General features: G+C 36.5%; 1 protein-coding gene across 3 annotated transcripts in view; it reads left to right on the top strand.

Moving 5' to 3' along the window:
• Positions 1 to 26,284, top strand: part of NKAIN2 (sodium/potassium transporting ATPase interacting 2) — a 508,006-nt gene that overhangs the window by 250,393 nt on the left and 231,329 nt on the right. For all 3 annotated transcript variants that reach the window (XM_058019464.1, XM_058019463.1, XM_058019465.1), the window contains exon 3: positions 14,529 to 14,609. In XM_058019464.1, coding sequence (XP_057875447.1) covers positions 14,529 to 14,609 — 81 coding nt within the window. The remainder of the gene's footprint in view (positions 1 to 14,528; positions 14,610 to 26,284) is intronic.

Here is a 26,284-nt window from a genome sequence, read left to right as displayed (position 1 = left end):
ACTAAAGTTTTTCCCACATCTATTTATTATTTTTACCATTAAAGCTACTCAGTCTTTCTGATCTAAATCTATAGAACTAAAAGCAAACAAAACAAAACAAAAAAAATAAGAGGTTTATTTTTGTTTTGAACATAAATATGTTCTAGTACTTCTTTCTTGCAAAGTCAGTGTGACATTTAACATAGAAAGAAAGAGGGAGGAGATGCCACAGGGCATCATTTCAGGCTGTCTCTTGTCCACATTACAAATTCAGCTGGATTTGTTAGAATGGGCAGTGATTTCAAATCAGGGGATGGCAACAAACTCTAGGCAGGAGAGCCAGAATGCAGCCATCCAGCCTGCAACTGAGCCACAGTGCTGAGGGAGCAGGCTTTGCTTCTGCTGAACAAAGGGATGAACCCTGGGGGCTGCTCAGGCCCTTACTCAACCCATGCCTCTCCTGGCTCAGGCAAATGGCAGCTTTGCAGATGAGAGAACAAAGAGGAGCATTTTTCTTCATGCCAATGGTGAGGGCAAGAGGCAGGAAACCATCATTCAGTTTGGGGAAAGAGGGGAGGGCAGAGCACAGAAGCCTCTAGTCCATATAATCATGGATGGTGGGCTGTTGCCTTCTGTCGTTTTGTTGCCTTGATTGGCACAGTTTTGTTTTGAGAGGCTGAGAGTCTCTAATGGCTCACATGTTGATCAACAGCTCTGTGTAACAGTGGTTTTGGGAATCTTTTTGTTTTCAATGTGTCCTTTAAGAAGCATAGAAGTATTTATACCTATGTATTAACAGCAAACTCACCTGGGAGCTATTATCAGCTCATGTGGAAGACACTGCTCATCACACATTATTAACTGTGGCTACTTGACTGCATAACACCCACTATCCACAGTGCAAGTTCAGCTGAGAAAATGCTTACACATACACTTTTTCAAGCACTGGAACAAGAATCTATTACAGCTGCAAATGGGGCGTCCGAGACCGAGAAACTCCCAAAACTGACGCTGCCTTTGTGACCTTTATTTAGCCACCTGTGTTTTTGAGTTATGCCACAGTCCTTAATTGCGTGATCAAAGTGAGCATCTCCTTATTAGTGCACAACATGGTTTTCTGGCACTGGTAATGAATAACATGCTTGCCTTCAGCACCCCATACTGAAGGCGGAAATGTGTGGTGGAAATTTCTCATCTCTAACATGGGACTAATAACTATTATCCTGCCCAGCCAGTGCTTTAGGAAGGTAATCCATGCTTAAGATGCACTCAGAAGCTACAGTAAGTCAGCTAGCCTAAGAAAATCCAACAAACAGCTGAATTTGGATGATATTCAATAATAAAGCACAAATATAGGCTGGGTGATGAAGGCAAAAAGAAATTTTGAACAGCAACATCCAGTGAACCTCTACTGTGATACATGAAAAAAAAAAATTGGATGTTGCTGTAAATTACCATGGGTAACTTTTCATTCTTTTATCATTTTTACAGGACTTTGCCTTGGCTTGTTTTTATTCTTCAAAATATCTTCTTGTTTTCCTTTTTCTTTAATTTTTTCTTTGCATAGAATACATTTGTGCTTGGACAGAAATATAATGTTGAAATACCCAAGCAATTAGGCCGGCAGAATATTCTAATTTAATTCAAGCATGCAATATAAGCCTGAACTTTACCTTACATAGATACAAGATTTTTCAATGGCCACAAAATTATCTTGCTGATTTTCAAACAGCAGCAATTAGAAAATGATATTATTTTCCTACTGGATGTTTTAGTACTTATTTCCACGTACCTGGTGGAGTATGCACTCTTTCTGGCACTTTGAAATGAAATTGGAGAGCAGGAAAAACCCATTCAATTTTCATTATAACTTCCAGAATTTGGAATAATTCAGTCTGGTCGCTTAAAAACCCAAAGCTTTTCCAAGCACATTTATCAGTTTGTCATGCTGTTGTCTCCTGTCATAAAACTGTCATCACAGTCTCTCTGATGTGGCAGCGCTGGGGGCACTGGCAAGGGTTCTTGGCTCAGCCGTGCTCGGATTTTCATGGCAAGTTGGGCTGCTCCAGTGAAAGTCACATGGCTCTTCTGCCTCAGTGTGGAAGCTACCGTGCCTTTCATTGCTAGTGCCATGGACTGCCATCTTGACATCTGGATATATTCCCACCCCATCTGAAGTATCAGCTCTTTATTCCCCCTCACTGTTGACCTTTCTTACCTTCTTATAGTTTTTTGAGCTATCATCCTTTCAAACAACCTGCTATTTTTACTTTTTCTGAAAAGTGCTGGGAAAGGATCTCTGTAGCACTGAGTGTTTATCAAAATAATGTGTATACTTTCCTATCTGAGCTGTGCATAGGTCATAATGCCAAGAAAGATATGAAAGAATCAAAGAAACTGAAGAAAAGCTGGGTTGGGAAAAAAACATTTTACCAAATATCCCTCTAAAAGTGAAACAAAGTTCAGGGATCGGATATTTCAAGGCAACCCACAGTTGCACTGTTAGTTTACTTGACTACATTTGCTCTATCTCCTAATGTTTTTTCATATCAGAAATTTTGCTGCAATTGATTGTATTTATGATACATGACAAGCTCATATGCATCTTGTACACTGAAAGTCAATTTAATTTCCTCATCATGTTTTTCTCAAGAATTTTTTTAAAGACTTGTTTAATTTAAAGCTTAAATAATCTTCTTAGATTCCAATTTGCTGAGTTAGAAGTGTTATAAGAAAAATATGAGGTCTAGCCTTAGATTGAAATAATATCTCCTCTGAACAATGGTCCCGAAAACAAAATCAACAAATGATGTTTAAATTTCTGTTGGAATTGTGTGCCATATCTTTAGTATGAACTAAGAATATTCTTCTATGTCAGCTCTATGATTTCATATAATAATTTGTATGCTTTCCTCTCAATCTAATCCAGTTCCATTTGCAAAGCTTTCCTCATTTCAAATTTTGTAAAATGGGATGAGTATGTATTTTTACCTTATTTTTTTCCTTAGAATTAGAGGCATATGGTGCACAATACTTAAACTATACTCACAACCTGCCCTACTCTCATTTTATTTCATAGTGGCTTTGTTCATCAGTGTCTTATCTGCTTTTATTCTGTTTCACTCCCAGTACCACATTTTTGTTTGTAAAAGAGGTACGAAAATGGTGAAGACCCATTTTCAATGAGTGAAAAAAGAAGGAAAAAAAAGCACAAAGACAGTTTATTAGTATCTCAGCTCTAGCATTTCTTCCTACAAAAGAAATGGCACTTTTGTGGCTATACAGACTACCCATGTAAAACCTTTTTTTGGCACCTCTGTGTACTGAAACTGTCCAACTAGCTGATAAGCAGGCACCATGCCACCAAAGCAGATGGGCATAGCTGCAGAGAGCCAAAAGACAATGTATGTGCATCAAGTGTGGATGTTGGTGGCAGGCTTCCCAGTCAGTGATGTCTTAACGATTAAATGTCTCGAGTTTTTTGCATCTGTAGTTACAGAGATGCCAGCCTTACTTCTGAATGGTGTTTGAGATTTTTCTCCTGGTTTGTTTATAAATTATAGGGATTTTTTTGTGAATGCTTGACCTAGAAGATACATGGAACAAGAGGGTTACCAGTAAAGGAAATAGTACCAATAACTCTCCCCAACCCTAAACAGTTGCATGTTCTCTCCCAAAACTAAGCAAACAAAAATTCCAGAAAGTGATAGTGTTTTTGGGTATGTAATAGGGTAGTGATAGGGTATTTTAGATATGCAGAGGAGAGAAGTAACAGGTACTTTAAGAGAAAGAAAATCAAATACAATCAGAGATACACATTTACCATAATATTACTAATAAAAGGATTTGGAGGTGATGCCATGAAAGAAACACTCTCAAAGGCATGAATAAAGAACAATATGCTATTCTTTGATCATATCACATTTAGGGAAACAGAATTTGACCAGTCTATGTATATTAAGAGGGCTGGACCACAACATTATCTGATTTCATTTCTAGTTTCTTCTCAGAATTGCAAAAACCTAGGGCATGGAAAATTTTTAGCTAAAGTTTTTTTCATGCCAGTTGAAAGAAAAGGGAAAGGCAGTTTCCCTAATATCATCTAAGACAAGGAACTTTCTTTGCTTCCTGAGTGATACAGAGCAAACTTGCACACAGAGTCAGGTATAAACCTCCTTGAGGAAGGCCCTAATGCATTCAATGAGCAAAAAAAAGTGTAATGTGTTTTGGTGATTTGAGAAAAAATCAGAGATTGATTGATTGATAAAGAAAATGCTTTTAAAATAGTACTTTGTTTGAATATATGCAGTCTGGTTTCAACACAAAATGATTTTTTTTAGACAAACATAGTCCTAAATCTCCCTGAAGAAATTATAAAATTAAATCCATTTTGTATTTTATCTCCTTTTTGGAAGTGATGTTTGTGTATCAACATTCATTGTTAAAACTTCAGATTCCTCTTTTGTTTAATTCAATAAATTCAGGATTGAAAAAGACTGAAAAAAACCCATGTTGTATTAAAACATACTGACCTTGTTGATCAGGCAGTCTTGCCCATCAGATTTACTAGAAGGGAATAAGGGAAGATCATTCTTTGTCTTCTCTCCCTTGGCTGTGGCTCATTCCGAGACTCACTCCGAGTCCGTCCCACAGAAGTGGGAGCAGTGATGCTCTCGCAGGTAGGGGCCCCCTACACAAGGAAAATGTGTCTGTTCCATGAGGCTGGGTTTTCTGCCTCCTGAATTTGGCTCCCTCTCCTCCAGCTACCTTAACTCCTGAACAAAATTCAGTCTGGCTCCATGGCATGGCTGGCTGGAAACACTCTGCAGATCCAGTTCCTGTGTGTTATCTCCAAAGAATGGGAAGTGACCTTTGCCATTGGCTGCTACTCTCAAAGCAGCTACTGACCTCCCAAAACAGAGTTGCCAGCCAATGACTTTGAAGGTCTGTGTGCTCCATTCTGCAACTCAGAAACACAAAGTTTCCTAGTACCTTAGCCACGTCCCAATTTTTTTTCCAAAATTTTGGAGTGGCCAAAGAATTTCTTAAAAGTTGTGCTGCAAAAAACAGTTTGGAGAGAGGCAAAAAAGAATTTGATGGTCCTCATTTTTTTTCCTGTGGTAAAATTTTAGTTAAAATTATATCTGCTTTGGAATGTGAGCATTAAAGACCACACTCAAAGCTCTATGGACTCAACCACCAGAATCCTCATGACTTTGTCTGCTAAGGCATTAAGACAAAGAAAACAGAAGGAGGAAAACAATACCTGGGAAGCTGAATAAAACCATCTCAATTTATCAAAAAGATGTTATTATAAATGGCTTTGTTTTAGTTTTAGGAAGCATTTCAGTATATTCTCTGAGGAGGATGGATTCCCTTTATAAATAGTTGTAGTTGGCACTCAAATACTGAAGCATCAATAAAAGAATCTAAATAAATGTCAGTAGACTTCTGTTCCTAGCAACAGTAGCTATTGATTTTATTTTTTGCACTCTGTTAAAAATGAACATTGAAAGAATTCTGATTGTCCTGATTTGTATTTTTAATCGAGAATTCAAACGGGAACAGCTGCTAAATGTTCCATTAAAATAAACTGTTCAATGACTGAATTATAATCAAGATTTTTCTTTTTGGGTGTTTCTGAAAAGCCCAGAGACACCAAGGAAACAGTCAATACATGTCTAGCTCCATCAATTGCTAACGTCTGAAACAAATTACTGCTTCCCACTTTTCCAGTGAGAAACCCTTCCCGTTAGATTACAGTGAAGTTATGTGTCCTAGGTTTATTTTAGCTGACAAGAACACCTTTCCTTCCTCACTGCACATTGTCCAGCTCAAACTGGAGGAAGCGAAGGTATTCCTGCCGAGGGCTGGCCACTCAGCAGAATGGGCAGATTCCACCTGGGACTGCCTCAGGCTGAAAAGGGCTGGGAGAAGGGGTCCCAGCTGGTGAGCCTGGCTTACCCTGGGTGCAATGCAGGCATGGGGTAAGGTGAGCACAGCTCAGAGCCCACGTGGAGGAGCACTGCTGCCCTGCCAGGGACTGGGCCATCAGCGTGGCCTCCTGAACTGGCACCATCAGCAGAGCCTCTCAGCAGAGTGGTCCTTGTCCTGGACTGGGCAATGGCAAGTAACAGGCAACCTCATTTCTTGGCAAGGGAGTATTCACATATTCTGCAGAAAAGCAGTTACATAATCCTCTTGAGCACATTTTCAAATATTTTGTAACAACTGAGGCAAACTTGTATATGTAAAACCATTCTGCCACCTATCCCTTTTCATGCTAAATTTGTGGAATTTTTTTGATTAATTTTTTTTTCTATTTTGCAATGTGGTAATTCCATAGCAGTATTGACTCTTAGATTAAGCCTTTGATAAAGCAGTTTATAATATCCAATGATCTTATTCATGTTTCTTTTTCATTGGTAATTAATTGGTAAAATGTTCCGGAGAGCCACAAGATACTGTGGAATTTTACCATAACAATTTCTGCAACTTTCCCCTAAGATTTCTTACAACAAATATATCCATCAGAGAGAGTTTGGATTCATTTGAATGCAATTTCTACACTGATAACTATGTATTACCTCTAAGGAAATCCAGGACTTGAAATTCTAGGAGTGTTCTAGAAGGTAGGGTTTGAAAAAAATTATTTCAAAATATTTATAGCAGTAATTGAAGAACCAAATTACAAAATCACATCATTTTGATTTCTATTTTTTTTTTCCTATGCCAACTTTAATATAAATTTAACAGCTGATTAGAACTGGTCAAAAAATAATGTCATTTCAAAGCCATTATTTCAGGTTTTTATTTCTTGAACAGCATTGATTTCTACTGCTAGTAGCTCTTGAAGTAGATCCTGGTAGATTATTATTGGAATTGAAGCAGAAAGGTTAAAAAAGGTTCAATGCACTGCTATTTTAAGGTTGACTGTTGTGTAACCAGCTCAAGTTATGTCTTGAAATACAGAGATATAACAAGAATTCTGTTATAAAGGAAGTGTTTTCAGTTCTATTTAAATGAGAAGTATCATTTTCCTGTTACTTACATTTAATTAGTAATTTCTATCTTTGAGAGACTTTATAATCTGTTCTACAAACAAAAGAAATCGTACTGAAAATGTATGGAAATAATAAGAGGAAAAATATCAATCCATCTGTGAATGTATGTATGTATATTCATGTGTCTGCAGCTGGTTGGATATGTACTGTGTTGCAGTACACTGAGTATTCAGATATTTGAAGTTACTTCCTGCTGATAAATGTTTCACAGCAAAGATGTGATCAAAAGATATACAGGAATTGATAGATGAGTGAAGCCAAACCAATTAAATTTCTACTGCTATGTCAAAAGATAAAATAAATATGTCCTGTTAAAATTTCAGCCTTACCTTACTTTCTTTATACATTAAGTACACTTTTGTTAAAAAGCACAACAATTGTAACATACTGATGCAAAAGAAGCCTAAATCCGCATCAAACTGCCCCCAAAACAAAACAAAGAAACAAACTAAAAACAAAACCAAACCAAAACAACAAACGAGAACAAAAACCAAAAAAACCCTCCAACCAAGACAATAAGAAAATATTTGAGATGAAACAAAGAAAATTTCTTTGCTCCTCTCTTGGAAGAAGAATGTTTTTTTTAAAGAAAACTTATTTTTAAAAGTAACTTCTTTGTTCCAGAGTACTTTCATCTGGGGAGCCAGACTATTTGTAACTCCCTGTTGTAACTGACTGAACAGTGCTACGGTGCTAGAATGTAAACCAAGTTCTTCTGCATTTTGTCCCTTTTTTGTCACCCTTCTAGCATCATATTGAAATAAATTATTATTATTATTTTTATTATTATTATTGTTTATAATAATATTATAAAATTGTTATAAATTATTATTATTATAATTTGTAAGAATAGAGTGACTACACTGAGAAATGTTATGTATCTTCCTTAGGAAAGCTGTATGACTGGGCTGATGTATCTCGAGAGTTGTTTGTAGTTTCTTGGAATGGAAGTTTGTAATTTAGTGTTGTGGGTTATATCTTCAGTGGTGTAGTTGGACACTGATTTAGAAGCTGAAGGACAAATGAATGTGACGCAGTACCAAAAACCACTTTTCTCAATCTTTTGCACTAAAACCTAAAGAGCTATGAATCCAAGAATCAGGAAATTAACAAATTAACAGGAAATTAACAAATTAATTATTCAAACTTAAGCATTAATGGACCATCAGGAAGTGTAGGATATAAACAACAGTAGTTCTCAGAACATGTCTCTTCAGCAGTCCATCAGTGATATTTTACCCTCGTGATGTTTAAATTACTTTGGTATTTTTGTTGTTGTGGGGAAAAAGAAGGAGCGTATATCTGCATAGTGCAGTGTTACTATCTTATTCTTTATGTCACCAGTACAAGATTTTTAATGGGCTCTGTGACACTGGGAATTTCACTTCTGAAAAGTTTGACTTTCCAAACAGCAAGGGTAGAGTGATCTGTGTCAGACACTGGGAAATGAACCGAGCCCTCAAAGTGCCTTTCCTCTGAGCTGAACGTAATGTAATCTAGATGCTGCTCAGAGGAGGACATTGCATTGCAGACATCTAAATGTGGGCAGATGGATAGTACTCTGACAGTAATGTGCTCTGTAGAAATTCAACTTATTTTATGCAAAAGGAGTTGGAGCCATGTCTTCAGAACAAAAAGCAAATCTCTGCTGTGCTCTCTGTTCCCACCATAATTCTGGCACAAAGAAGAGGGAACAAAACAGAAGAGGGACCAAAACAGAAGCAGCCAAAAGAAAGAAGAAACCCAGTGAGTCCCACTCAAGGTAGAATCCCTTGGCTATGAGTAGATTGAGGGCTGACTGCACCTCAAATCAATATACTGGGCCCTGGGCTGTGCCTTTATCCATTTATGACCTGACCAGAACGTGCCTCAACTTTCCTCTGTTATGTTCCAATAAGCATAACTGTCTTTTATGCTTATGAATCCTTCTCATGCATATCAAGGGGAAAATAGAGCTAATAAATAACATAAAATCATAGTTTATAACTGAGTTCAAGGAACTTGAAAGTTTGCACATAGCCATGGGGTGCATGGAAGCCTTTGGAAAGAAATTTTAAGCAGCATTTGCTTTGTATCTGCAAGCACTGATTACTCAAGAGGAAAAAAACCATTCCAACAGCAACTTTCTGTTTGGTAGTGACCAGTTCTGATACACATGACAGTTCAGTGTCCTTCAGTCAGTCCTGGCAGAGGACACTAATTATTAAAGTATAATGACAAGGAAATAAAATATCAGGCAGATTTTTTTATCTGAGGGAACAAAGGAAAATAGAAAAAAATGTGTGACTGAGAAAAGACTGAAGAGTCAAGGAATCACAATGCCAATGGGTTAAAATATTCCCTGATAAACACAACTAGACTGTCATTGCAATTTGAGACAGAAAACGGCAGCAACTCAAAATGGATGCTACAGAATCAATTCATATTTGCTTAGAAGAAGATGCTCACAAGGATGGACAGTACTCTGATACTGTAGCCATGATTAAAAATAAATTTAAAAAACCTAGCAAGAAATATCTAAGTCTTAATGATAGGAAGAATTCAGCCAAGCAAAACTAGTGGAAGCTGCATGCTGTGACAATCAACGAGCAATGAAAAAAAATCCAGAGAATTATGTCATTCTGCAAGAGCTTCCCAGTACATTCAGGAATGTCAATGAACATTTATTGAAGTCGAACTGGTTGCACAAAATCCTCTGCTGCCAGGAATATTATTTATTATCAAGACTACTGGTTTTTGCCCTGAGCTCTCTTCAAGTGGGGCCTGTAGATAACTGCTGGGCAGGGAAGACTTTCATGTGAATTATTAGTAGGCACCATCTCTGGTTTCTACTTCAGATGGACCTCTCACAGGGGAATTGAGGGGATTCTATCAGTTCCAGCCATATGGAAACAACAGGCAGAGGTAGCATATGGATGCCAAGTATTCAGAATTTCACTTTTTGTCATATTTGCTGGGGAAGAGATAGGTTTGAAAATTGTATTTCTAAGTGATATTATCTTCATAGACTGGGGAAATTAGGGGAAAATAATTTTAGAAACAAAGATAATTACATCGTAAACAGTTCTTACTGCATTACTGGAAAATCATGTTCTTCCTAGATATGCTGGGCTCTAAGTAATCTTTGAACAACTCAAGTATTGTTGTCCAGATAGCATAAATAATCACATATTTAATGACTGTGGTAAATTTACTAATTATAATTTTAGAAATTCCTTCAGTTTCTTTTTCCTGAATGTAGCATAGAAGGATCTTGGGGAATATTTTCAGATTTGGAAGAATCTGAAACTAAAATTGTGTAGATTTCTAAAAATAAAATAAAATAAATAGCAAATTGTTAATGACAAGGACAATTCAATTGCTTTGAATTTCCACAATGTAGGTCTCAGCCCTTGTATCCCCTAGACAAATGTGTTTGTAACTGACTCACATATCACAAAAGAATTTGGAAGCAAGAGAAATGCCTTGTAAAGTTCTTTGGGAAAAAAAAAAATTATTTAATTTAAAATACTTATAGCTATCAGAGTTCATGGCTATTTATGCTCGAAAGTTAGGGGACATGTTTCTCCTTCAGGCAAAGAGTGACAAGAGTATTAGATGTGAGTTCTGCTGACTGTGTTTATATCAAAGGCAGTTGGCCTACCTGAACATTTGCTTCTTGTGCCCTTGTGATCATTTTTCCATTTGGCTTAGGTATTAAGTGAAGTGGTTTGATTTCTTTGACTTCCAGTTTCCCTGTTAGTAAATTGGAGATAATGTGACTTAGCCAACTTTGACAGAAGTGTGAAGAGAAATGTATGGGTTCTGAGTAGTGGTACAAATATTTTAATATCTTAGTTTTCCATTCGCCAAGAAAAAAAATGCATCCTATATTCATTTGTGATGGTTCACAGGGAATATAACTACACAGCATCAATGAATCATGAAATACCTGATTCTTCTGAAAATTCTTTGCAGAGGGTTATAAATTCATGTTTACCATTCAAGTCTTCAGCCTTAACCTAGTTATACCTCTTTCCGGTGTGGATCTCCATAAAAATAATAAGCTACATTGTCACTGCTGTGCCCCTTCTTAGTATCTCCTGCTTGGTCAAGTGTGTATTCATCAAAGTTCTTGTCTTGCTGTTATGTGATTGCTGTAGCCTCTGTCAGATAATGCAGCTGTCTTGAACTCCCACATATAAAAAAAAAAAAAAATAAAATACAGCTATAGCCCTTTGAAGAACTCTTATAAATTGTGCTTCTAATTAGATACATATAATAGGGAGTGTCAGAGGGATTTGTTCACTGTCACAGACCTTCAGTGCTGAATTTCTTCAACAATTTGCTGAAGCACATAGAAAAAAAGAGGCATTTATGACTGAACGTGATGCAGAGATAAGGGATGAGCTACATCTGAAGCCTCTGAAATAAGAAGCAATGGGGAGCAGAAACATCCTTTTATTTAAAGACAACTAAACTCAGTGTTTATCTGTCAAATGCAGGTAACAAGCACTTAATACAGCATTTCAAAAGGAAGAAGTTTAAAACATACTTTTAAAAGACACTTTTAGCCTTATCTGTAGTCCAATAACAAGACATTCTTGTTAAATGAGTTTCTCTAAATGGCAGAAAAAATGTGTCCATTTTTTGGTGATAAATTAGCAGTAAAAAAGAAAAGTTTTGTTTCTTCATATAATAAGGTTCTCTGCTGGCACAAGCAGTTGCAAAGTTCCTTGGAGTGTTCTGTTGAATGTCCTGTGCACGTTGAGCTTTTTAATCACTATTGCTTACATCCAATGGTAGATGTTGTGCTATGAACAGCTGACCTAATGAAACCTGGTTTCCAGTGTCTCTCTCCCATATTTTCCCCCTTCTCGTTGACTGATAAATGATGATTTTTTAAGTCCTTCTCTGTATAAAGATTTAATAGACTTAATAGTTTCTATTCCCATTTGTATGCCCATTTTCCTGAAACCTTTATGGGAAAAGTATCTTCCAATCTTCTTTTATTCTTTAGTCCAATTTACTTAAAAATGTTCTGGAGCACAAAAATTTTTCAAGGAAACAGAAATTGCACATTTTGTTTCTTTAAGAAACCAATCTAAGTGCAGTGTTTAGAATTTTCACTATAAGGAATCCAGTTATCTTCACATGTCAGAGGGAGTGTTTTTATGATCTGCATAAGAATATATAACACTACAGTTTTACAATAATTGGCAAAACCCAACAAGTTAAAATGCTGCAAAGTTGGTTAACAAAGACAAATTAGGGGTTTTGAATCTAAATTTATATTTTCTTCTCCTTTTTGTAATTATAAATCTTCGTGTTACATGTGAAGAGGGGTGTATTGTGAGAAAGTTAAAGGAAAATGAAATGCTTGATATGTTCAGTGTCTCAAAGTTTTGTTTAAAAAAATGAGTTTTTTAAGACTCTCCAGTTGAACAAGGTTCCTATTTTCCAAAGTTTTACTAGCAGCCTGCATTCAAAGTGTAGATGTGGATTAGCTGGGTCATGTCTGGAGATATTCTGACCTCAACTGGATAAATCCCTGCAAAACTTGATCCATGCTGGTTGTGCTTTAAGCAGAGATTGGACCAGGTGACCTCCAGAGAGGCCTCCTGACCTAAATAAATCTGTCATCTTTGACCAGAAAGAGCTGACCTATAAAGTATATGTAATCTGTATACTTTAAATTACCTGAAATTACTTCTGTATAAAGCAATTCAAGCATTTATAGCTGTGTTAGCTTCCATTAAATCAAAACTATTTTTATCATAACTATTTAAAATCTGACCATGGTCCAGCTAATAGCTAGGCTGGCTGGAAATTACTTTGTTATCTATAAAAGAAAGAAACTTAAATAGGTCTAAATTTTGGTGGTATTGGGTATAGTGTCACTTTAAATTCTGGGAAGTGGCAGAATTGTTTTATTTTCACAGTAGCTCATAGATAAGGTTGCAAATGGCATGTTGAATAATAGACAGTGTAATGCAGAACATCACTTGCAAGGGGAATACATGAAGAATCCTGCATATGTTGTTAGTCAAAGAAGAGAAAGAGATTGTCATTCATGACAAACAGCTGTTTATCATGTTTTTTTGGGGGGTTTTTGGGGTTTTTTCTAATGGAATGGATAGTATTTAGTCCAAAATATACTCTTATTGCTTATTCAGAATGTGAACACTTGGAGGTGTGCAAAAAATAGTCCTTCCTGATTTGGAAAAGGAGCTATAGACATATAGTCAGTAGGGTTTGTAGAAAAGGCTGCAAAATATGAAAAGTAAGTCTGTAGATACCTGTGAGAAGTGGGGTGGTGATATAGCAGGAGAAAGCAGCTCTCAGCTATAGCAGGTAGGGAATGGTGTCCTATCGCTGTTATATTTCGCATGTATGCAAGGCCTTGTGGAAAGAAATAAACAAACATGCAGAATTGATTTGTGGACCTAGAGGATGGCTACAGCAGCCAGCAGAAAAACATTTGAAGATCCTGATGTTTATTAGGTGACGGAATAATTTGTCAAGGGAAATTCTTAAATACAATCATCAGATAAGATTAGCAACTGCAGGTCAGCCTTTATTGTACAGGATCCTCCAGCATTACAGCAGGGGAATTTATTTTCCAGTCCTAGCACATAAGGTTTTATGAGTACAAAACAGAAGCAGAATAGTGGACAGAAGGAGAGAAAAAGTGGACTCCATTACTCACGTCAGATACATGAATAAGACATTTGGCAACTACCAATGAAAGAATATTGCTTAAATAAGAATGCTTCTCCTATACATTCTGAGACAAAAAAATAGAACTCCAAAGAAAGTGGCAATTTAAAATGCAGTCTGTCTCCTGAAGGTGTTGAATAATTATGAACCTTGCTTTGGAAGGTCACAGAATTCTCCCATATTGTGTAGAAATACTGCAAAAGATAGGTAGGTAGGTAGGTAGGTAGGTAGGTAGGTAGGTAGGTAGGTAGGTAGGTAGGTAGGTAGATAGATAGATAGATAGACAGACAGATTTTTATTTAGGTTATATATGCTTGTTTTCTTGAGACTAAATCTGAAGTGTTGAAAAAATCCAGGGCTAGTTCAATTAGGCTGTTATTTCGTAAGTTATAGTTGAATGATCAGGTCTGCACTTCTAATATAATTAATACAATTACATAATAACTACTATTAATAACTACTACAATTGATATTACACGCCTCTCTATTGTAGCATTACCCATTTGAACAATGAAAGAGATAGAGATTAGTCTCAAATTTAAATGTCAGATTTATCAACTGTTTGCTGAGATGCAGGTTTTCTGCTGGGACTGACTACTCACTAGGTCATTAGACCCTGTCAGGAAAAGGGAAGAATTTATTTGTAATTCTCTCTTATGTGTAACATTTTTGTTCATAGGCACCATACTTATAATCTGGTTTTGTCTCAGATTGAGCTAATGAACTAAGTTTATTTCAGCTGAGAGTGGAATTGTTAATTCTGTGTTTCTCTCTTCCTCCCTACAGTATGCTGTCTGGCTGGTCCTTTGGGTTACATGGAACGTGTTTGTTATCTGCTTCTATTTGGAGGCTGGAGACCTTTCAAAGGTAGCTGGATATGTTTAAGCCATCAACTCTTTGTTAACATGCCCCAGGCTGTGCTCTGTTTTACTCATTCTTTTAGTGTTACCTAAATGAATGTCGTAGTATGATGTAAATTTGGAATATTCTGGGTATGTTAGAAACTTTTAAACCAGACAGTAATGAGTGTATACACCCTGATGCCCACAGCAATAATTGCATATATTCTTTAAAAGAAAATTACCTTTCTTTGTCCCCCTCAGTAGCCCTGCAATGCAAATTCCACCCATGTGAGAGACATTAATTAATGGTTTCATGAATAAAAAACATTGCCATCTCAGGAGCAAACAAGTATTTATTGTACCTTTTAGCTTGCAGTTACTTAGCTGGATTCCTTTCAGGGGTCTTATACATTTTATAATAGTTGTAAAACAAGGAGTTTTTCATTAAATTAAAGATGTAAATTAGGTGCCAGAACAGGTTGCCATTTGGCTTCATCAGTGTTTTTAAAGTTTAGGCTTCTGGTATGAATTTTTCCTTGAACACTTATACATAGTAAAAATCTATAGCAAAAATATATTTTCCTAAGAATTACATATTTATAGAGTTTTATTGACAGGGGGATAATGCATAAAGTGGCAGTTGCTAATGGCCTCATACCAGCACTCCTACTTTCCAAGGTGTTCCCAGAAAGCTGGGAATTTGTGAGATAAAAGATTAGCAGTGGCAACAATTTTTTTTAGGGTAATATGCTCCAATTGAGTCTAGTTATTGCTGAATTCTGCTCACAGTACCATGAACTGACCATCAGGGAGAATCCCTCGTGTTGAACACATCACGTTGTCTTCTTGACTCAGATCTTCATTTTTTTTCCTGACTATAGGGAGTTTAGCCCAACGGTGAGTTACAGATGTAATCCTCTGATCCTTTGTGAGTTACTGATACCTTTTTATGCAGAAGGTTAAACACAATTATAGGAAGAATAAATGAGGCAGAGATACATCCTTGCATGTTGTTTCTTTCAAATCACTCCGAAAGTACAAAAACTACTAGAGACAAGGTGTGTCTTCCCCATGTATTCTGTTTCTTCAAAGATGCTGACTTCAAAAGGATCAAAATTTCATTTCCTGAGGGTGTAAAGTAATTTTCTGCAGGTAAAACATTACCCTTTCCTGGTTTTATACTTTCAGACAGGCCAAATCTCATTAAAAGCTTGGCAAAAACATAGCAAATAAAAGGACTTGCATATATTATCCTTTATTTGGTCAAAATTCTTTCTTTGTTGCCACGAGAACTAAGATGTATAACAAACCTAGCACCTGTTGTACAATCATGCTCTACCCAATCCACCCTCTTTCCATCTGCTTGTTTCAGCCACCTGCATTCTTAAACTTGTAAATGTTGGGACGCTTATCCTGCCTCAGGAAGTGAATGGGGGTGGGAAAAATGGAGGAAGGAGAAGCAGCTGTTTGAGCAGTGGGTGTAAAAACAGGGTAAGGACACAGGTAAGTGCTAGTTGGAAATAAAATAGGCCACAAATAGTACCTAAACCTTGAAATTATTTTTTTTCTGAAGTCATCATCTAGAATGTTTTCCAAACAGTCATAGGGTTCAGGTCTATATTTGAATGCAGTTTAATCTTTTATTTGGTCTCTAGAGGTATTATTTGCTCCAGTGATATGGTCTGCCTTGAAATACCCAGTAGAGTATATTCTTTCCACTTCAACTGGCTTTCAGAGCACCAGAATTGGTAAAGAGAGGGAGAAAAGGAAGAGTTCAGAGAAAAATGGATTTTAAAAAATGGTACAGATCCACTCATTATCTACAAAATATCTAATTCACATGTGGGGTATCATTCTCCTCTCCTTTTCAACTCAAATGCTGCGTCAAGATTTGCCCACATGGGAAATATTCTAGAAGATCTAATGCTTGGAAATATACATCTAATGCAAAGATACCCCACTGTTCAGGTTGATACAACATATCCCCTCATTCTAGACCCTTCAGAGGCTCTGGCTGTTTTACACATGTAGGCATCTTACAGAATAGATCATTTCAAGTGTAATGTTTCTCAGGCCTACTCATAAATCTTGCACTGAATCTTCTTTATTATTTATATTTTCATCTGGGAATAACTGCAATTTTAAATCTGTGGAGATAAACCTGGGTATTTTCTTTGTTTGAAATGGTATGTAGAATCTTGAGAAAAGCTCTGGGCCTGAACTAGTTCTAAATAGAGAATAAAAACCAACCTTTAAGCAAGTACCATAGGGATGCCTCTGAGATTATAAACCATGTTCCCACTGTTGCAGTACAGGGCAATATAGGAAAGGAAGTAACATGATTTGAATGCAATTTTTTTTTTTTTTTTTTGCTGCCTGTGCAGCATGGCTTTAAGAATTAATAGGTTAAAATTACAGCCTAATAACAGTTCAGATTGGTATAGTTTATTTTTATATGTATTATTTATAGCTTGCTACAAAATAAAATAAAGAGAAGGCAAGGGGTTTTTTTCCAAAGTTTTAAGAAAGCTTTTATTCTATGTGTACAACAATTTTTCCATCATCACCTGCTGAGAAAATGGAGAGGACATACTTCAATTGATAATATACTTATTTTACTTGTGGGGGTGGAGGTCATGACATTTTTACAGCTCCTCCTTATTATGCTGAAACAGGTCTGTAAAGACTCAGAAATTTTCAGAAGAATGGGATAAGCATCTCTAAAGAGACTGAGGAGATTCAAGGACTATTTGTGAACATCCATGTAAATCTGTTTGCGTTATACACCTTTACAATCATAGATATCTTGTGAAAAATGGTGTCACACCAAGTATTTTCTGTCCTTGAGGCACAGTTATATTTGCTGAAACTCTATCACAGCAAGATGGAATATTTATGGCTTTGTAAGTAGGGTTCGTAACAAAGAGGAAGTACAATCACTTGTTCTTAACCTTGATTTTTATGTGATCTGTGAATAAATGCTTAGAAAACCCACTTCACAGACTTCCTTTTCAGTATTATTCTTCAAAAATATTTAATTAGTTTGTGTGTTGTTTTGCTTACTGGCGACTGCCATACTCTCTATAAGTAGGACTTTAAGGTGTCAGGACTGGTAGTATTTATTTTGGCCCGTGGCTAACCAAATGTAGCACATGAAAAGCATAACCTCTTATCTTGAATGAGGTGCATCTGAAGTACACTAGTGAAACAAAAAATAAACCAAAAAAGGAAAACATAATAGAAAGCATTTCTGAGAAAATGTAATATTCCTGTGATTTTTTTTTAACCCAGGAAAGTAGACAAGGAGATAAATTAATCTATCTCAGAACAGCAGAAAATACTCATGTGATTAAGAACAGCACTCTTGATTCAAGGCATTTGGAAGCTTCCCCTAATGATGTCTAATGATACCACAAGCAGAAAATAAGCAGAAATAGGAACTATCATATTCCCATTTTTAGTTTAGAAATGAGTAAACAGTTTTTGCTGCAAGAAACCCTTTCCTGAAGTTGCACTGGTGCCATCACAAGCGTGGGAGTGGAGACTCTGTTGCTGTCAGCTGATGGAACTCAAGGCAGAGGCTGAGTTTGGGATGCTGGACAAGGGGGACCTGCTGGGCCTCAGGGTCCAAAGCAGCCCTTGCTGCACAGGGCCCCATCCTTGAGTCAGAATTTCTGGTTCTCTTTGCATTCAGCTCTATTTGTCTGACCAGATCCAAGAATTCTCCTCTAACTGTTGCCCGGCTGAGCTCTGTAATCACTTCACCATAGTCCCCACAGTACTGTGTGAATACGACCAAAAGTACACATCTGAAAAGCTCCTTTGAACTGTCAAAATTGACTTAGTTTCTATTTTAAGGCATTCCTGATGTCTTCCTTATTTATGAAAAAAAAATTATGTTTACTATATTAAATCATTAGGTTGTACTTACATATTTTTTACACAAAAATTAGATGTTTGAAAGTCAAACAGTCTGATATCAAGAAATGCCAGAATTAAGATTGCTTGACTTAGCATGATTTAGCTCTCTTCTACATTCATTTTTACATAACTTTTAATGATGAAGTCACAACTGTGTATTTTTCTTTAATCTCTGTAGCACATAGCCTGTTTCAGAGATGAAGTTTAGGCAGTTGAGTGAGGCTGCCATACTGCATCTTACTCCATATACTGCAGCTGTCAAAAGAAGCCTAATAACAATATAAATGTAAATCCTGCAGTTCAGTTCTGATCTGAAAACATGTAGAATAAGAATATAAAACGTTAGGTACAGAACTCTGGCACCTAAGTTGTCTAAGCAGAGAAGTGATATTGTGTATGTAGCTACATAAATCACTGGGTGTAGTCAAACTGCGGTTCCTCATTATTCATTATACAGGTCCAAGCAACTGTTCTTAACAAAATAAAACCAAAACAAATGCATTCAAATCATGTTACGTCCTTTCCTGCATTGCCCTGTACTGCAACAGTGGGAACATGAAAGAATAAGTTTAAAATATGCACTTACTTAAAATTGAAATTTTTAAATATAATGCAAAGAACTGAATTTTCTGTAGTTATTAAAATGTAAACATAAAGGAAAATGTGTAATCAGGTTGTTTTCTGCCAGAAGTTTTAAGGGAAATGAAAGGCTTCTGAACACTCTCTCTCCTACCCTCCACAAATAACTGGAAATATAAGATAACTTAGACTTACAAAATCACAGACTTATTTATGCTGGAAGAGCCTCTCAAGGTCACTTAATCCAGTCTCCCACTCAAAGCAGCACCAACTTAAAAGTTCTATCATGTTGCTCAGAGTTTTAGCCAGTCGAGTTTTGGAAGTCTTCAAGGATGGAAGTTTCACAACTTCTTTATTTCTTAACCATTCTCATTGTAATAAATTTTTTCCTGACATGCAGCTGAAATTTCCACGGCTGCAATTTGTGGCATTGTCTCTTGTTCTTTCACTGTGTGCCTCTAGAAGAGTCATGTTCTACCTTTTCTAACTTTTCTTTTAGGCTTTTAAGTGAAGCTGAGTACTTCAGTTTTCTATTTGTTTTTTCTGTAGTTGACTTCCTATTTTCTAACCACAGATAGTTTGCTGCACTTCATAAGAAACATGCTAGTTATCTTGTAATAAATAATCAGTTCACTTTTCACACTTTTGCCTTACTATGGGAGAAAAATTAAGGGTCTTTGCACATATGTAAAGCTATATATTATCTTATGCATATAGGTTGTCCATGTTTGGAAAAAGTAGTAACACATTCAAAAAGAATTAGGGTCCTTTAGGTCAAAGACAATTCAACTTATGCTAATATTTAAGTTTCCTTATATTGTATTTAACAAACTACTGACAATATTGTGTATAAACCCTGCAGTCTAGTAAAATGCTGCAAGTATGTAACTCTTCCCTATTCCTGCTGAGGTAAGCAAATCAGGAGGACTAACCAAAACTTGGTGAAGGCTCCCAAGTAACTGCTAGGGAGCAGTAGGAAGTCAGTATCATGGCATTTTTGGGGAATAGCCTTGGGGAGAGAGCCAGCTCTGCAAAGCTGGAGGAATGGAGATTTAGCGAGAGAGTTTGCTGCTATTTCATTATCAGCAAGTACTGCCCACTCTGTAGCTGGAGTGCAAGCTAGTCTGTTTTCCATATCATGAAATCACAGGAATAAAGACAAATGTAAGAAATCTTGTCCAGCTGCCAATGAGCATTCTGTTTAAAGTCGGTGTTTGCATACTCATGGCCATGGTTCACAGTAAAGTAAAGCCAGAAGGGACTTTGGGATACGACCATCAGTTCTCCTGCCTCCAGCCAGAGCCAGCCAGCAACCTGCCCTGTGAGAGAGCAGCTGATGCAAATGATCTCAAGGAGGAAATGAGCAGTTTAGAGATCCACCTACAAATGATGCTCATCCATTTGCAAATTTTCATCACTGAGAAATCCTCCTTTGCCTTGTTGATCTGAGATGTTAGTCCAGGATTAGACAGATATAGCCGACATTTAGTCGCTGTAGGGCGGCCCATTCTTTTTCTTATCCTTTCCCATTGGGTTACTCTAATGAGAAGAGGAAGAGGCAGCAATGGTCATAGCACCTCCTGTCTACAAATTAGTACCAGTAGAGATTGCTGGTGGGAATAAAATGAGAGGATGGGAGGAAATATGGGAGGGTGGGAGGAGATATGGAAACTATTTTCCCTCCAACTGTTCCCATTTGTCCCTTCCATCTTATTGCCCAAAATTATAAGAACCTGCCAGAAATACACCTTGTAGTAAGTAGTATTTTTCCATTTGAATATCCCAACCTTGGCAAGCACACATCCACCTATGTGTCTGACTTTCACATACCACTGCTTGGATTGATACCTAGTCGCTCTGAAATCCAGTTTATATCCATATGCAAATTAACTGCAATAATGCAAATTACTTCAGGATATGATTTGCATAGCTTGTCACTCATGCTGCTTAAAAAACATGCTGGCTATGAGTGCTGAACACTTTATGCAGCTAATATGCTCTGATTTTAAAGGGAGGGCTTCATACATAGATGAAGCTGAGGAAAGAACGAAACAAAAGAAATGGGTAATTCATCTGCAACATAACTCAGTTGTAACAAAGCAATGAACTTGGCAAAAAAAGATTGAGCTTACACCAGTTATGCATTCATTCTACATTATTTTGTGTCCATTGGTATTATTGTTATACTTCTTTAATTCCATATTTGCTAATTATTTTTGTAAAGCAGTGGTCATTAGCAGTTAAATGTCAATGTCATACATACTCTAATAAAACAACCTGCAGGATGGTTAATTTTGAACATATTACCTTCCTTGGATGTTGTTTTAACAGATGTCCTGTTAAGATAACAGAGAAATTAAATTAGTTTTCAACTCAAAGCATCTGGTTAACTTTGTAGGTAAATGCCTTTGAGCAGTAAATCTGACCAGGGTTTTCAGATAAATAGCTATCAGAATGTTTAAAGTAAATGACTTTATTTTTTCACTTCTATTACTTAGGGCACATTTGACATGCTTGATCATATATCTAACAGATGAAAATTGAAAATAGTGCTGGCAACCAGCAGTGTTAGGTTATTCAGGGGGTAGTTTCATGGGTAGATACTATTAAGCATGCTTATAGTTTCAGAAAATTTAGTTCTGCAGCAATTTTTAAACCTCAAGATCTTTACCAGCTGGAAAATAACTGATTATAAAATGTAATCTCTTTAATACTGTAGACATAGCATATGGTGGAATGCATTTAGATAAAAGTGGAATTTTTCATCTTTTTAATGGTGAAGTAAATTGTGATAGCAAATCATTCAAAATATAGAAAAATATGAAATATGATAGTATATATTTTGCTAATTGTAACAGTTTTATCTTTTAAAATCCTGGGACATATTTTACATTGAGTTTATGAATAAACATACATCTTCCTGTTGATTTATTTATGTTCATTTTTCCCACAATTCAATAGCTTTGCACCGAATACAGGAACACATCAAAATAACCATAGTGACTGGTTAGATCATAATTCCATGATGATTTCCTTATGTGTGTGTTTACATATATATTGAGTACCTTAGTTATACTATTAAGATTGGGAAGCATGCACTTTAGCATGTACCTTAAAGCTGCATATATTATAGTTACATGAAGGCTTTCCTGTACATCTAAAGGCAATGCCATGAATATTTCTGCAAGTCTTTCAGACGTTATAGCCAAGACATTGCAGAAAAATATCCAAATATATATTTATGAGATTACTTTTTAATATTTATTAATTATATTGCAGTACCATCTAGTGGCCCCATTTTGATATCAGGGTGCCATTATATTGTGAACCTTAAACACTCAGAATATAAATAAACCTTGTCCTAAAAGGTACATACTCTTACTATGTAATTCTACAAGAATGGGAGATGGAAACCAAAATAGAGTAGATTGCTGTGAAAATCCAAAACAAAGTTATATCTTTGGAATTCTTCATGAAGTCTGGATTTTCACAACTTTCTTTTCCTATTTTTCCCCATGTTTCTCATCTCTGTGAGGATTGATAGTTGAGTGACACAAAGCCCTACTCTTAGAGCATTTTATGGTCCACTTCAGTGAGGAAAACACTTTTGTATGCTGCAGTGCACCATTGCTAGCACTTCACCAGCTGTGTAAGGCACTGGGGGAAAAAACTGTAGATTTTGCTTAAAATGAAAGATCAGAACTAAATTTATTTCTAGTCAGGCAGATGCTCAGAAGATCACAGCTGCAGAATGCCTGTTTTCTGTGACAGCTCATCTGGGCATTGTCCATGCCTCTCATACACAGTACCTTTACTATGGCTATGTGGGTCAGTTGTGGACAAGGGCTGAAGGGGATTTACCATACTTGAAAGCAGAGAAACCATTCATCTTTTGTGAAAGTATAAAATAATGCAAAAATATGCTCTGCTTTTTAATATTCATTGTCTCATGTTGTCAGCCTTGTGACATTATTTATTTTTGTGGTACGGGTGCAATACTTTAATATAGACACTAGCAATTTTTTTCTAAATATGAAATGGCTAGAATATAGTTTTCCCACATCTACTATTCCTCTAAATATAAGATAGATTCTAATTAGAATCTACCAAATAAACTCCATCTTGTGAATCAGGGGTCCACCAAAAATTTCAAGGCAGCACTAAACCCACGCATTTTCTGAGGAGCTTTGTGTTATTTGAAATTTCTGAAGGAAGCCATTCTGATCCTTATACCACTAAAAATTATGCCAGCGTTAATCCAATAGGCAAATGAAATTCTGAATTGCCTCCAGCATCTTTTTTCATATGGATAAGCGTTTTTTGAACCTGGGAAAGCAGTGTGAACTGTGAAGCGCTCTACATTTTTGATCCTGTTCGGTATAGAAACCCCATCCTCCTTTCTCACCACTGCAATGGTAGCAATGGGCTCACAGGCCACACACTGAAAATGGCTATGGTGGCTAATCATTTGTTACAGCAGTTCATCATCTTGTAGAACTCTATCTTTGCTGTTTCCCTTCTGCTGGTGGCCCCACTCCCCACTCCCTGCCCCTTGAACACTCATGATCTCTCTCTGGGCTGAAAACACAGGTGTGCCTTAAGGCACTTCGGGCAGCCACATAAAATTTGTTCTTACACAAATTTTACACTTTACACAAAGACACAACTTTGCACTGGAGCATGTGAGTAGCTCCTACAAAAGGCTCTACTAGAAAGCTAAGGAGACAGTAATGTGTTTAAACTGTCACAGATATTTCAAAGTGAATGTTTACCCTAGTCACAGAGCCATGCTACGCTTTCTGCACTGTGAGAGAATTTATAGTCACTAGATAAATTTCCTCAAACATTTAAACAGGTATTTCAAATTTCAAGAAGCATGTTGCAATGTAGCTATTCAAGGCAGAACAGAAATTAATTTTTCCTCTTGCAAAACTGTGAAAATATTTTAAATATTATTAATCTTTTTCATGTCGTTTTCTTCCTTTCTCATTCCCATGAAAAGAATGTCTCCAAAACTGGTACTGAAAAGCAGTGATCTGTGGTATATGGATAAGTGAATTAACTGATGTCAACTTCAATAATGGCGTGGGGTTCGCTGATGATTTTTTGATAATTTTCAGTAATAAACAGAAAAAATATTTTCTCCCATTGACTTCAGCTGTCACACTGCAGTTGACAGCACACTCACAATTGGTTTTATTTTGCTGATTCTCTACGCTCAGAATGAAGCACTATATATGAAAATATTTTATGTCCTTTTCTAATAACCCACTAAACTCAGTGATTACCTTAGTGAATTTATCCCCAGAGGATAAATTTACTCTAGTGTTATTTTCAAAACTTGCTGCCGCTACTTCAATTACAGTCATTTTAAGGGGCATCCTATCTGTTCAGGAGTGCTGCAGTATGGTGCCACATCCCTCTTATCAAACTACCACAAATACCTGTTTGTTTAGAAATTGGATTCCCTGCTTTGAGGGCAGGATTTGATTGATTGAGTAACCTTAGGAATTGAACTGAAGTGTGGTTTATTGTGGGTTTCACACTAAGAGCCTGTTCTTCAGCAGGCCACAGTGTAACTCAGGCTATTTTTCTTCCACCCTACAACAGGTGGGTAATTCAGCAATAATGAGGAGATCAGTAATGTGCTGTGTCTAAGTATCTCACTGGTATCTTTAAACTGCCAATGAATTCTTTTATAGAAAAACTGCTGTTTGCCATGCAGAAGGATAATAAGATCAGAGTGTTAAAAAATATCTGAAGAACATCATCTATGAATAATTTGAGATATACCTCACTACTCAAATGGAAAAATAAAAGTGCTTAGATTTGTCAAGCTTTTTATCATATCAAAAAAGTGAAGGGCTCTCCTTTCTTAGGGCAGCCTCATAGAAGGGGTCCTTCTGTGACTTCCAATCAGATGCACAGAGCACACCCTCTCTTTCTCTCTTTTCTTGGCAATTTATACTTGTCACTTCTCTCTTTTCCTCTGTCAGTTAATTAAAGCTGATCACTTTTTATCTTGCCTTTGCTCACCTCTGGCACATTCCTCTGACACTTAGCACATCCAGAGGTACTCTACCTTGATTTGGCTAAACTGGCCAGGGTGTTTCTTATTTAGGAGCACGAGGAAACACTGTATTTGAGTGCAAGTTCATTTAGGTATTTTTTTATAACCTCTATTTACAGAACACACTAACTGTTGTTGTTCTTGACTGCCCATTGTAACCAAATGTACTGATTCAAAGTGTCCTACAAATGCTCTTAAATCACAAGTACAAGACATTAATCCTGCAGCTGCAATGATGGAGATTGATTTTCATTGGGTGGAGAAGTTAAGCAGTTGCAACATATTTATCTTAAAGACATCTTTTTTTCCTCATTGGAATGCCAATATGAGGTTTATGTCTTCATAAACTGTGTATGACATAATAATAGAAATTGTAATGAAACATTGTTAAATATATTGCTGATATAATTGAAGTAATATACAGTATAAAAACAACCTGCACAAGTATTCACATAAAAATTATGTAAAAATTGATACTGAGGGTTGTGCAAAGCTTATCCATTATTATCATCTGCCCAATTGTATGCAATCCTAGGTGTTCAAATGGCCATGTAGGAAACACTGCCAAGAGCAAAACTGAGAGGTTCCTCCACTGGAAAGCTTCTTCTTAAGCCTTGAGATCTAACCACTCACTTTGATTGAAAAACAGACTTATACATGCAAACATATATGCATACATACATACATACATACATACATACATATTAGATCAGTGTTTTCCAATTCCTTTAAAATATGTCAATCACAAAACTACATCCAACTCAGCACAAGGATATTCAACGTAGCATAATTTGCACAGAATTAGAAATCTTTGCAGCTTCCAAATGTGCATTTCTCATGGTTGACAAACTATGACAGGGTTAAAAACATGAGATGTTTCCTAAAACTACAACTTCTGGCGTTTGTGTTTTCCTTCATGAATTCTGTGGTTTTAATTTTTAATAAAGGAAAAAGCCATGAGCTCAGACAGCTGTTTGGAAGAAGAGGCTACAGGAGAGCTCAGTAACAACAGACTTTGATACTATATAATTATATTTTTTTTCTCTTCATTAGCATATACAACCTGCTACAGGAATGAGGATATAATGATAATTGCCAGACTCTTGGGTTTTCACACTTGGAAATAGTGT

Source organism: Melospiza georgiana, chromosome 3, assembly GCF_028018845.1.
Source record: "Melospiza georgiana isolate bMelGeo1 chromosome 3, bMelGeo1.pri, whole genome shotgun sequence".
NCBI lineage: Eukaryota > Metazoa > Chordata > Aves > Passeriformes > Passerellidae > Melospiza > Melospiza georgiana.
The sequence above is the reverse complement of the archived record's forward strand: the minus strand, read 5'-3'. Positions and strand labels throughout refer to the sequence as shown.